This window comes from Corylus avellana, chromosome 4 (genome assembly GCF_965113065.1).
Source record: "Corylus avellana chromosome 4, dhCorAvel1.hap1.2, whole genome shotgun sequence".
NCBI classification, from domain to species: Eukaryota; Viridiplantae; Streptophyta; class Magnoliopsida; order Fagales; family Betulaceae; genus Corylus; species Corylus avellana.
The window spans coordinates 21,355,305-21,368,425 of record NC_142493.1 but is presented as its reverse complement, the minus strand read 5'-3'; the positions used below and the strand labels follow the sequence as shown (position 1 = coordinate 21,368,425).

At 35.4% G+C, this 13,121-nt stretch overlaps 2 protein-coding genes across 2 annotated transcripts; one reads left to right on the top strand and one right to left on the bottom strand.

Annotated features, from left to right (window-relative positions):
* Positions 1-3,173: 3,173 nt before the first annotated feature.
* LOC132177573 (RmlC-like cupins superfamily protein) lies at positions 3,174-5,537 on the top strand. The gene is made up of 7 exons (XM_059589947.2): positions 3,174-3,519; positions 3,676-3,725; positions 3,806-3,844; positions 3,933-3,961; positions 4,049-4,111; positions 4,241-4,347; positions 4,743-5,537. The coding sequence occupies exons 1-7, from the start codon at positions 3,311-3,313 to the stop codon at positions 5,224-5,226; spliced, it is 981 nt and encodes a 326-aa protein (XP_059445930.1). The 5' UTR covers positions 3,174-3,310; the 3' UTR covers positions 5,227-5,537.
* Positions 5,538-7,200: 1,663 nt separating this feature from the next.
* On the bottom strand, positions 7,201-11,920 carry LOC132177551 (ras-related protein RABA5c). The gene is made up of 2 exons (XM_059589920.2): positions 11,353-11,920; positions 7,201-7,831 (listed from the first exon to the last, which is right to left on the bottom strand). The coding sequence occupies exons 1-2, from the start codon at positions 11,687-11,689 to the stop codon at positions 7,518-7,520; spliced, it is 651 nt and encodes a 216-aa protein (XP_059445903.1). The 5' UTR covers positions 11,690-11,920; the 3' UTR covers positions 7,201-7,517.
* Between the last annotated feature and the right edge of the window lie 1,201 nt (positions 11,921-13,121).

The window sequence follows — 13,121 nt, the reverse complement described above, 5'->3', positions numbered from 1 at the left end:
CAATGTGTTGTACAACTTTATGTCACTATGTTTAGTAATATACATCTGGTGTATAAATTTAAAGATATGAGATATATTTTTATACGTCATTTTTAACTTATAATGAAAAGTACAATAAAGATGCGTTTAAATTTTAAAATTAAATGATAATGAAAAATCCAGCACATAACGCGAGTTATGAGCTAGTTATTAGAGTAAAATCCACATACCCTGATACCCTCTCAAACTACGACCCAATTAATAATATTTCCTCCCAAACTTTCTATTGTGATAGTGTCATATATATTTATAATTTATATATGCGGAACTAGCCCTTGGAAGAGTGGCCCTCCAAATTTTTACCCTTTAAAATTAGTTTTCTACCCTCACTAAATGGTAATTATCTTTTTTTGTTTTGGCCCCCTGCCCTACCCACCCACCCAATTACCTTAATTTTTGGTTCCATTCCTGCATATATATTATATATATACACACATATACTCAGGTAGGCCTACTTTGGCCCAATTTTATTTTATTTTTTATTTTTGTAAAGTCTATATACCTCCCCCAAACTACCACCCAATTGACAATGTTCCTCATAAACTTTTAATTGTAACAATGCCAATTTCAAACTACCAAAATATTGTCAATGTCCCCCCAAGACTAACAAAAAGATAAAAATGCCTCTATAGATTTCTCAATAAGACAAAAGTACCCCTATAAATTTTTTTAAAATTTTATTTTAAAAATAATAATTTTAATTTTATTATATTTATAAACGAAATTTTTAATTTTTTTTTTAAAAAAATTCCATATTTTTAAATTTTGTTTTAAAAAACCAAAAAAATTATTTTTTTAAACGAAATTTTTATTTTTTTAAAAAAATTATTAAACAAAAATTTCAATTTTTATAAAAAAAAAAATAAAAAAAAAATCTTTTTAATTTCTTTCTTATAAAAAGGATTTTTTTTTTTTAAAAAAAAAATTTTGGCCACGGCTTGGATCTTTATTTTTGTTAGTTTTAGAATTTTGTTAGAAGTTTTAATATTTTTGTTTTTATTTTACTAAGGGTAATTTCTTCATTCGGAAGTATACAAACAAAATTTATGTTTAACAATGCCAATTTCAACGTTTGGGTATGCTTTCTATTTATAGGAAAAATTACAAAGATAAGATAGATACAATTTGAATTTGAAACAATTTAAATGAAACAACTTCTTTATATTTAAAATTTAAGCTAAGCGGAATAGTATCACAACAAATACAGTTGTTGAGAGAATCACGGTGTTTCAAACTAGTTGAAAATATCATGGTGGATTTAAAACTCTTTGATAATCCTTATCAGAAATCTTATCCACCTCCTTATCTTCTGCTTCAATACCGGGAATATTGACAATTTTTTTGTAGTTTGGAAGGGGTCATTGTCACAATTAAAAGTTTGAAAGAAACATTGTCAAATTGGATAATAATTTGAGGGGTATATATATATATATTTTTTTTTTGAGAAAAAAAAAAAAACTTATATACTTTTTAGCGAAATGCTACTTGCACTTATAAATGCTTATTCCTAAGTACTTGCTCCGTGACGATGGAAATCACGTCGAATTTTAAATTTAATGGTAATTTTATAGAGTGGGTAACATTTAACTATTTTTTATCTCCCAAAACTAATTTCTTTAATAAAGTTAGTATTTTTATATTAAATGCCTCCTAAGTCCTAACAACTCCTTTCAAGTTTTAACACCTACACAAAATCTTAAAATATGTTTGGTTCACATTCTCTTGGTTCTTTCAAGACCCATTTAAGACACTTATATCAGCTCCAACCTTCCCCATCAACCTGTTCAAACCTATTTATCCAAAAAATAAAATAAATAAATAAATCCTGTTCAAACCAACCCAATCAAATCAGACCCTTAATTTCGTAGGGTTCATATATATATATATATATATATATATATATATAATAATTTTTTTTTAAAATTTTTAATTTTTATTATTATTATTTGGTTCGATCTAATTGGAAGGCGACTTGTGTCTCTAAAATATAGTCGCGACTGGAGGAGGCAGCCAGCCGCGTGGCGTCAAACTAGAAGATCATCAATATGTCATGTGAGAAAGCGGAAATATATGATGGCGAGGGGAAAGTCAATATCCTTTATTGTTGAATAAACCAAAATAAATAAAAAATAAATAAATAAATAAAAGGGAGAAGAAGGCAAACGCAATGCTGACGTGTGATGGATGTCATTTGGATAGGCACCATGGGTTCCCACTATAAAATCCAAAATAGATCTCTCACCTGCGTATTAATAATATTCACTAACGAAAGCAAACAAAATAGCTGCCCACGAGCATACAGTTGGCAATGCCATGGCCCACTCAATCGGCAATTGTCCAAACTCATAAAATCTTAAGAAGGACCAAATCAAATAAATCTAAAAATATTTTTCTCATTGATGATGCGGAAAATGGCACAATATCCGTAAATAAAAAAAGAGTTTGAATATGACAGACGTCAGCTGACAATAGGATAGAACCCTAATTTGGTGTGGCATTGAGTACTGTCCTCTAGTAAGGTATGATCCTTTGTTAGGTGTCACCCTTTAATGCGGTACAACCTTAACAAAGTAATGATATTAAATTATTTTGTCTTCTATGATTGTTATTGGGTGTCGGATTGTGCTATGTATCTATGCCTGATTCTTTGTCGCAAATATGATGTGGCAGAAAGGTCGATTTCCTACTTTGTGCCCTACCTTGTGCCCCAACTAGCCAAATGGCCCTAACTTGCCCGTCCCATGAGGGTTATGATTTTAGGCCGAGTAACCGAGTTGTCCGGCCCCAATAAACTTCATTGATTTGGGTTAATAACATGCTAAATTAAGTTTGTGTGATATCTCAAAAATATAAAATGAAATAATTATGTTATAATATTTTTTTTTTTATTTTATTTTTTTAGAAAAAAAGGAAATAATAATGGGGAAGGGGGAAACCAAAGCTAAAGGTGTGGATGACGAGGAGAGGATGTAGTCCCATATATGTAGATTGACCAGAGAGATTTTTAGAACAAGGGGCGAGGCCTAATCATGATGACAGGAGCTTGACGTCATCAGCATGATTGGTCCAAGGATGGAAAAGTGGGGCCCCGGCCGATGTTTTCCCACGCCTCCAACTTCCCTGTGTCTGAACCCAACTAACCCAAGCCCGTTCCATTTTCCGTCTTCTGCTTCTTCTCTCCCACATTCTACATATTCGTTAGATATAAATACATGAGCAAAGCTCAAGTTTTAGAAAGGCATAGAATCGAAAGGCAAGCACAAAGGTGTTTATGAGAGCTATAAAACACAAGCTACTTTTCAATCCAAAGCCAGCAACAATCAGAGCCAACGATATCAGAGCCCCTGCCTTCATCAGAAATATCATGTCTGAATCAGATCAAGCCCCTGCTTTTAACAGACCAAGATTGGTGACCAAGAAGGTTCCAGCCAAACTTCAACATGAAGGTGATGGTGCTGTTGTTAGGAGAGGCATTGGGAGGTATTCTTGCATTTATTAATCAATTTTGATTCATGGGTTCTTTCTTTCTTGAATTTTTCACTTCTGGGTATTCATTATTGGGAGCATATTTTCAATCTTGCTTCATTTTTATCATCTGGGTATTGATTCTTTTTTGTTGGGCCATTTGATTCTCAGGAGTGAATTGAAGTCTTTGGATCCTTTTCTGATGTTAGATGATTTTTCAGGTATATGTGATTCCAATCGTAGATTTTATCTTTGATTGATGATTTTGGTATTGAGATTGTGGGCTTTTTTGATCTTGCAGTGGCTCCTCCTGCTGGATTTCCTGATCATCCACACAGAGGTTCTGCATTCATCGTTGCTGGTTTTATTGTATATCTCCTATGTGTGTGCTTATTTCCTTATATTCTGATGTAAATTCTCTTTTACAGGTTTTGAGACTGTCACATACATGTTACAGGTATACTTTGACTCAAAGCTATTCAATAACTTGACTATTAGGAGGTTGAATAGTTAAGAAACTGAAGTTTCTCTTTTTGGATTGTAGGGAGGCATGACTCATCAAGATTTTGCAGGCCATAAGGGTACAATTCGCCCGGGTGATGTGCAGGTAAAGGCATATCAGTTGCTGTCAATTATCTTTTGAATAATTTGATCAATAGAAACATGAAAATATATGGCTGAACTTTTATAGTATGACATTCTTGATTGATCTTTGTTTCATGTGATTCTTGTGCAGTGGATGACAGCAGGCAGAGGAATAATCCACTCTGAAATGCCTGCAGGAGATGGAACAACTTCAAAGGGTTTACAGCTTTGGATCAATTTATCCTCCAAAGACAAAATGTAAGGTTTTCTTCTTTCTACCTCATTAGCCTCACTGCCTCCCCTGCTTCTTCACAGTTGTCTGTAAAATACTACACACCCATGAGTCCATGACCCTATTTTCTGAAGTCTTTGAATTTCTGAATTAAGAAAAGGATTTCCATCACTTCATGCTACTCAAAGTAAAGCAGAAATTACTCTTTTATTCCGCCTTACTCATGATCAGCAAAGTGAGATAAAAGTATGGTGTATAGTATTTCTCGTTGAGAAAATATCGCCAGTTTATCTTTAGATTCTTTCTAGGCATCCCACAATTTTGATTATAAATTCCCATGTTTTGAATTGTTCTTGGCGCCAATAGCAAGTTAATACTACTGACTATTTCCTTAAACAAAATTCAAAAACATCATTTTCAGGATTGAACCAAGGTACCAAGAGCTTTTAAAGGAGGACATAAAAAGGGCAGAGAGTGATGGGGTGGAGGTCCGAGTTATAGCAGGAGAATCAATGGGAGTCCGATCCCCAGTTTTCACCAGAACTCCAGCAATGTATCTAGACTTCACTCTAAAACCCAGAGCTCAACTGCACCAGAATATCCCAGAAGCATGGAATTCCTTTGTGTATGTAATTGAAGGGGAAGGGGTGTTTGGCTCCCCCAACTCATCATCTGCAGCAGCCCACCATGTCCTGGTTCTGAGTCCTGGAGATGGTCTGAGTGTGTGGAACAGGTCCTCGAAGACTTTGAGGTTTGTGCTGGCTGCAGGGCAGCCGATTAATGAGCCAGTGGTTCAGTATGGGCCTTTTGTGATGAACACCCAAGCTGAAATCGATAGAACTATTGAGGACTACCAACATTGCAGAAATGGGTTTGAAATGGCCAAGAATTGGAGATCTCAATGAGTTCAAAAGAGTTAAGAGGGGGGAAAAAAATAAATAAAAAAGGTGGTGTCTTTATCACTTGTCTCTATCTCCATACAATCAAGCAGGGGAAAGAAAGATTTTTCCTGCTTTTATTGGAGCTAGAGGTTCTAGAAACATGAATATGGTTGTGACTCAGACTGAAGTCATGATGATGGGTCAGCTTATCCTTGTTAATCTCTCTTCCGAGAACATATATTTGTATTATTTTTATTTATTAAACATTGGTGGCTGTTGATGATTTGGATTTGATTTTTCTTTCTTATGAGATTGTTTGGATGAGATCTTTTGTATTGGGTGTTGGTGAAAATGGTGGTGAGGTTGGCTTTTCTTGTGAGTTGGGGTCTCAATCATGTCAACACCCACAGGTGACCCTCCCACCTACAATTTAATTGTGGAAACCACTTGGAGAGGTTTAAATAATCTTCCAAAAATTGATTTGGTTGAGTGAGGATCTCAGACTCATGCCACTATCGGTATCATGGGATTTGGCTTAGATGCGGTAAAAAATTAGAAAGAACTTCAAAAAATTCCTTTGAACTTTCAAGCGTTTTAAAATGACTCTTTCGAAGTTTAAAAATTCTTGATTAAAGATATTGAACTTTAAATTTTTCCTATTCGGTTAGGATTTTCATTAAATCTTGTTAAAATTCTCAAAATAATCATGTTTTTTATTATAAAAAATAGTAAAGATTCAGGCATTTATTTTTTTTATTAAAAAAAAAATTTACAATATTTTTTTATTTTTTATATAAAAACATGGGTATTTTTGAGAATTTTGGCGAGATATAACGAAAAGTCCTAAAGAAATGAGATAATTGAAAAAAAAAAAAAAAAAAAAAAAATTGAAAGTTCGATACTCTCAATCGAAAGTTTTTAAACTTTAGGGGTAGTATCAAGTGAAAGTTTATAAGAGTTTCGTGAAATTTTTCTAAAAAACTATAGTACATAAACATGTAATATAGTTTTTTCAACTGTTAGGATATAATTTCCAGTTTATTTTTTTATTTTTAGAAATAAGAGAATAAAGTCAAATATGAACCATTTCAAAAATTACACTTCATACTGTGCTTTTTTTTGTTTTTTTTTGTTTTTTTTTTTAATAGTTCTTAAAGTCAAATTCATATGCACGTGGTCACATCATATGGGAGAGTGATAGGTTGGTTGGCTGGTGTATAGGAAAGCAACAAATGGAGTGCCTCGTTGATATTTTGTGGTCTATCACAATCCCTCATCGCAAAACCACAGCCTGTATTTTAATTTCTAGAACCTACCAAAGAGGAAAATAATTAATTGGACTTCATGAACCATGGTTTTCATTGGGGTGTGACCCTCTCCTTATTTTGGTTTTGTTCATGTTGAGTGTACTACTTGGGTCCAAATTTGTTGCCAGCTCGGTCCGAAAATTTAAAAGATTAATGGTATATACTAAATTTTCATTGTAATAGGCTGATTTGGTAATGTCCATCAATCTTGAGTTGCTGAGCGTATTTGGGTAATGCTATATAGTACACTCCTGCCACATCAGTTTAGTGAAATAGGGGTGTAGTATGTAGTATTACTCAAATACGCAAAATCACAAGGCATGAGATGGTTCTTTTTAGGCAAGATACTTCAAAGATGTAAGCCTAGTTTGATAACCTTTTTTTGGATAAGACTTGTTTTTTAACAAAATGGTAAAAGCATTAACAAATAATTTCAAACAGGCCCTTAAGACACATATGCTATAATAGGTGTTGTAAAACAAACTACAGCACATATGCTGTAATAGGTTATTCTATAATGTTTTCAATGGTCTTACAGATATAGCAATCATAGTAGCCACTCGAAAACCTAGTCCATGACACCAAGTGTTACAACTAAAACACCCATTAAAGGAAGCCACACAAGGCACAAACTTACTGTCCTTCCATAAAATCAGCAGATAACCGCAGTCAAATATGGAAAATGTTGGCAAATCTAGCAGCTAAATTAACATTCCCACGATGAATAACACAATCTTACAGAGGATAAAAGAATATGGCTGTCCACTTTATTTTGTGCAGTTACATTCTCCTTGTATTCAAAAGATATATATGAAAGAAAAGAAAAGAAAAGGCCTTCTTGTTTTACTTGGACTAAAGATGACAATTTCATTTCTATAATGCACTCTTATTTGATGAACAAAAAAGAAACAAACAAGCAATACAACCAACCAACCAACCAACCAAAATGAATTAAGAAACCAACCAAAAGCCCTCAACTAACACACTTTATGGAGACGATAACAGCGATCACCTGGAACAGCAGTTTGGGTTTTGCTTTGATCCATCAGTCCCATTATCGACGAGGCTTACCCTGTTGACAGATAATTCCGCTTTGTAAGTATCTGAGTTCAGCACCTTTCTGCTGACATTGTTGTATATTTCTCGAATAACAATCTCAAAAGCCTTCTTAACATTTGTTGAATCTAGGGCAGATGTCTCCATGAAGAACAATCCTTCTGCTTCTGCAAGGCTTTTGCCTTCCTCAACGCTTACAGCCCTGATATTCTCCAAATCACATTTGTTCCCCACCAGCATCCTTGCCACAGTTGTATCAGAATGAGCTGCATGATTGTTTCAATTAAACCTAAACCTTGAGATCTCCAAACATGAGCACATACAAAAAGAGTCTAGCAGAATAACTGGAAGTGGAAGAAATGATTATTGTGCAGTCAAGCAAATATATGTGCAAGTTGGATATTCAAGTGATTCTAATAATTATGATTCTTAGGAGTTATATATAATCCAAGAAACAAGTATAGATGAAAGATAACTTCATATTTCACTATTTCCAAAAATTTCCCAACCTAGAAGTTGACTCAAAAGAAATTAAGAAGAGTAATGCTACACGGACGCCCGCTTTTGCACACCCATAGGTGGCTTTTAAAACCACCAATGGATTAAAATTCAATAAAAATTCATTACAAATCCAATGGTAGTTGTAAAAGCCACTTATGGGTGTGGAAATGTGGGAGTGTGTATAACATTACTCAATTAAGAATAGTAAGTTAAAACCACACAAGAGAAAGAGAGAGACAGAGAGATATGGCTATAATGAAACATATATATAGTACCCTCAGCAAGCAACTATGCACAATAGGATGGGTAAAACTCGGTTATATTGAGGTTGTAAGGAATCAAGGATACATTTAATGTACCACAATTGTTTAATTAAAGAGCATTTGAACTGTGCTCCTGATGACAATGCCCCATGAGGCCATTAGACACTAGAGCAACCCCATAAGACCCCAAACAATGGGGACAGTTTTCCCACAGAACTTCATTGTGTACCTCCATCTTGAGTGCAGGACAAACCCCTAGCTGCTTTATCTACTTCTCACTAATCCAGACTTGCTTCAGCAAAACGCCCCACAATACTTTGCGTTCTTGTGAATAGCCGCTCATGCTCAAAATAAAAATATGTGTTGGTAGGATAAGGCTAAGGTTTACCCTCACACTTTGCATTTTGGGAAGAAAAGATCTTACATGATACCGAGGATTTCAAAGAGATTCTAAGCATTGGTTTCTCAAACAATGTGCATGACCAATGACTGGTCGGCACCAGATCATACGTGTTTTTGTTTGTTTTACAGAACCATAATTGATGCATATGGATGTATAATTGCTGTAGACCCCAATAGCTATCTTGCACATTGTTCCAGATACTAACATTGCAGAGTCGACACATTATTCTGAAACTGATTCATAGGAATTGTAGTTCCAGTGAAACCAAAGAACCATAAGATCACATTCAGGACATTAAGAGTAATTTAAATGTAAAAGCAAGCATGTAATGCTCTGCCTGTTACTCAAGTGATCCAATCAGCAATCCCTCCCCTCCCCTTTTCAAAAAAGAAAAGGCACTTTGTATACTTACTAACCCAAATTTAGATGGCTGAATACATTGGATCAAATAAGTGAAAAAATTTTGATCATCAGCTCCACTGGTTAATAGACTTTCAAACATGTGAAGGTAAAACCAACTAAGTACACAGTGGCAAGGCTTTATTGAATTACTTATCCAAAAAAAAAAAAAAAAGAGGCTTAATTGAATAATAACTTGTTTCTAATTTGGACAGTCATGTTTGGATTTTTTTGGGGGCCTTTTCAATTACCTGCACCGAACCCCCCCCCCCCCCCCCCCCTCTCTCTCTCTCTCTCTCTCTCTCTCTCTCTCTGTGGTTAGACAGATCCAAACCCACATAGCCCACAGTGACTACAATGTCAAAGTCACCACTTCATCAACCACCTACTGACTCTCACCTCATCTTCAAAATGATCAGCAAGATTGCAAGCTTGGAAAGGAAAACGGGAAAATCACATGGCCAACAATGATGCCACTGCACAATCAACAACAACGATGCCATCGCCATCATGGAACCCCTATGAGAGCAGGTTGGCTCAGAAGATTAGTGTTAAGTGGATATACATGTCAGATTAGTGCAATCTCTAAATTTTAGGAAAGGGGGCAGCTGAGTTAGAAAATATGGAACTTTTTCCAAACATGTCTGGCAAATCCAAGTGTCTACTTTTGAATTAAAAAAGAAAAGGAAAAGAAAAGCATGTCAGGAGATAGGAATTTCTCACATTGAGATATCCCGGTATCAAAGAAAGTAGATTAGAAAGTATCCAAGAGTGACCTTGTGATCAAGTAGGCCTCTGTTGGACACTTGCTTGGCAAGTATCTGAAAATCGGTGAACAGACACCTATTTACACCCAAACTTATGTTGTGCACGACACAATCACAAATTTGACGGGTCCATGTGAACAGGGCACAGGCAATACTGGTTTTTATGGCACTGTGGATAGTGAATATAATTGGAAACATGAAGCTGGATCTGTTAAGCCAACTCTAATTGTGGGTTGATATACATCCATCTATTTTCTTTGGGACGTCAAGACAGAAAATGTAGGTACCTATCATCAAATTTTCTGGTGAACCAGTCATTTTAGAAAATTATGCTTTGCTTATGCCTTTAAAAAGCTGTTTCAAATCATTGAATCCAAAAATCAACCAATAGCACCTTCCTTCTAACTTCAAGATTGATCAACAGATTTTTGCTCCCCCTCACCCAAAAAAAAATTCCCAGAAAAGCCTATCAAAGCATAGGCAGTAGAAACTAGGACAACTCATACCGAAAAGTAACATACACCTTGATTCATTAGCTGTAGAATTTATTTGTAGAATCTTAAATGATATTAATTTAAGGGTCACTTGTTAGCCAAAAAGGAGAAAAGCTGGGCTCAAAAGTCTAAATCCATATCCGTGGCAGTGATTCAAAATCCCACAACCAAAACGACCCAAAAATAGAGATTTTTTTTTTTTCTCTCTCTCAAGTCTCATCAGTCGTGCTTAAAGTCCAAAGAAATTTTGGACTTAGATAAACCAAGCTTGGACTTCAATCAGAAAAGACTCTAACCCCACTTTCCACAGGCATCTAATGCAAGCTAATCACATACATGAATTCCAGAATGCTCGAGGCTGATTCTGGGGTCTGTTGTCTTCGCACGTACCACTCGAATTATAGGATATTCTTACAGGAATACATAGGGATGTTTCAGCCAATGCTATTATAGAATTCCTTTTCTTGGGGAGGTTGAAGTGTGTGACATGTCATAGTTGTCAATTTAAGCAAAGAATTTTGGGAGCAACCAAAATAGGTAATTTCAGTGAACCACACAGGACCCTTTATGCAAAAACTCGAAACAGGTTGAGAAACGTCACCGGATCTATCTTCGCAAGACCCAACTAACACCAGACAATGACTTTTTTTTTTTTTTTTTTTTTTTCTCTATAGGCACTGAATCGAATCGATTTGATAAGCATAAATAAATGGGTCATCAAGTAGGTAACTAATTAAGCATATAGAAATGGAGCGACCAAGCTTGACTCCAAATCAAAAGACTACGATTCACTCAACAAACTTTACTTTATTTCCGCTTTTTAGGTAGCTTAGCTTGCAAATGAAGTAGCCCACAAAGCCATGATAACAAAAGGTCAGATCCACGAGTCAAAAAGCATGAGAAACCAGGCAGATCAAACGAAATCAAAGAAGAAAAGGTGTATTAGAAAGAGAAGCTCACTCTTGAGCTCGTCGAGCCAGCGGGAGATGCTGTCGAAGGTGGTGCGGCGACTGATGTCGTAGACGACGAGGGCGCCGACAGCTCCACGGTAGTAGGCGGAGGTGACGGCGCGGAAGCGTTCCTGGCCAGCGGTGTCCCAAATCTGGGCCTTGACCTCCTTGCCGTCGATGTCCATGACCTGCGTCTGGAACTCCACGCCAATGGTGGCCTTGGAGTGCATGTTGAACTCGTTGCGAGCGTAGCGGGAGAGCAGGTTCGATTTGCCCACCGCCGAGTCCCCAATAATGACTACCTTGAACAGGTACTCTTCTCCTCCCGACTCGTCGTCCGACGACATTTTTGTCTCCTTCTCTTCTCTGCTGCTCTTGGGTCTCTCACTCTTCTGAATTTGCACCGAATGAAATCAAATGGCGATGAAATCAAATGAAGCCACCTCCTCCTCCTGCTACTGCTCAGCTCCTGTTTCTCATTCTCGATGAAAGTAGAGAGAGAGATAGAGAGAGAAAAGGCTTTAATTTTGGACGAGAAATGATGACGTGTATTCAAGCTGGCAGAAACATACTGCGCATGTAGTGGCTTTAATTATAGATTTATGTCTCCCCCCGATAAAAAAAAAAAAATCATTTAATTTTTACAATTGCTTTTCTTTTTCTTTCTTATTAACTCGGGTTAAACAAATTAAGATCCTTTCCGTTTCAAATTAATTGATTAATATCCGGTTAGTTATAGTTGAAAGATATTTTTGTTTCCTCAAAAAGTAAAAATATAAAAATATCCCTCTACTATAACTAACTGGATATTATCTAGTTCATTTGAAATGGAGAAGATCTGTTCCGGGTTAAACACTTCTTTCTTATATGCTATTCTCTTAATTTTTAAAAGTGACCGAAGTCCTTAGGTTTTCACGGTTTAGTGTTTTACTCATGTTCATATTTAGTTTAAAAGTTAACAGACTGTTCGCCACATGTTTAAATCGCCATGTAAAACTAATAAAACATGAGATATGAATTATGATAGGGGTTTAACTACTCCATCTAATATCCAACTTTTATTTACATGGCACAAATCTACATAAGAGTAAATTGAAATTTCAAAAAAGAGATAAAAAATCAAAACATAAATCCACAAAAGTTGAATCTTAAATGGAGCTCAGTTGAACCGCTATCATATCTTATAAAATATTGCCATATGTATGTTATTGCTACATCAACATATTATTTTAAAAAAAAAAATGATATAAATCAACGCCTTTGTGAGTGATGGTGGGTTCTTGACGACCTATCCCCACTCATGGAAAAAAGTGGTTAGCAGCTTTTGGCTTTGGAATTTCAAACCTTCTACGACTAGTTTGGGGTGGTCCAACTACCCCCAGAAGGCTAAAAAAAAAAATGATAAGAGTACGGATTTTTGGGAAGGCTGGAGATGACACTCATATGCCTTACGGGTGGTTCGACCACCCCTAAATTGGCCACGGGACCCCTTGGCTAAAATGGGGCGGTTAGCCACCCAATTTTTTCTACCCCTTTGATTTCGTTTTTAAAGCTTTTTTTTTTTTTTTTTAATTATTTTAATATTATTAGTTATTATATATATATATATATATATATATATATATATATATATATATATATATATATATATATTTTTTTTTCCTAAAGAGTTTTTTTTTTTGAATTTTAAATTTTTTTAATTGCCACATGTCAACTTTTTTTTGGGTTGATGTTGACTTCCGTCAATTTTTTAGATTGAAGTTGGACAGGTGTACTACC

Excerpts from the sequence above, each read along its gene's own strand:
- LOC132177551 (XM_059589920.2), bottom strand. The coding sequence starts at position 11,689 with ATGTCGTCGGACGACGAGTCGGGAGGAGAAGAGTACCTGTTCAAGGTA. Across the intron at positions 7,832-11,352 it reads CTGGCTCGACGAGCTCAAGA|CTCATTCTGATACAACTGTG; the intron begins GTGAGCTTCTCT and ends ACAATCATGCAG.
- LOC132177573 (XM_059589947.2), top strand. The coding sequence starts at position 3,311 with ATGAGAGCTATAAAACACAAGCTACTTTTCAATCCAAAGCCAGCAACA. Across the intron at positions 3,520-3,675 it reads GTTAGGAGAGGCATTGGGAG|GAGTGAATTGAAGTCTTTGG; the intron begins GTATTCTTGCAT and ends TTTGATTCTCAG. Across the intron at positions 3,962-4,048 it reads CTGTCACATACATGTTACAG|GGAGGCATGACTCATCAAGA; the intron begins GTATACTTTGAC and ends TTTGGATTGTAG.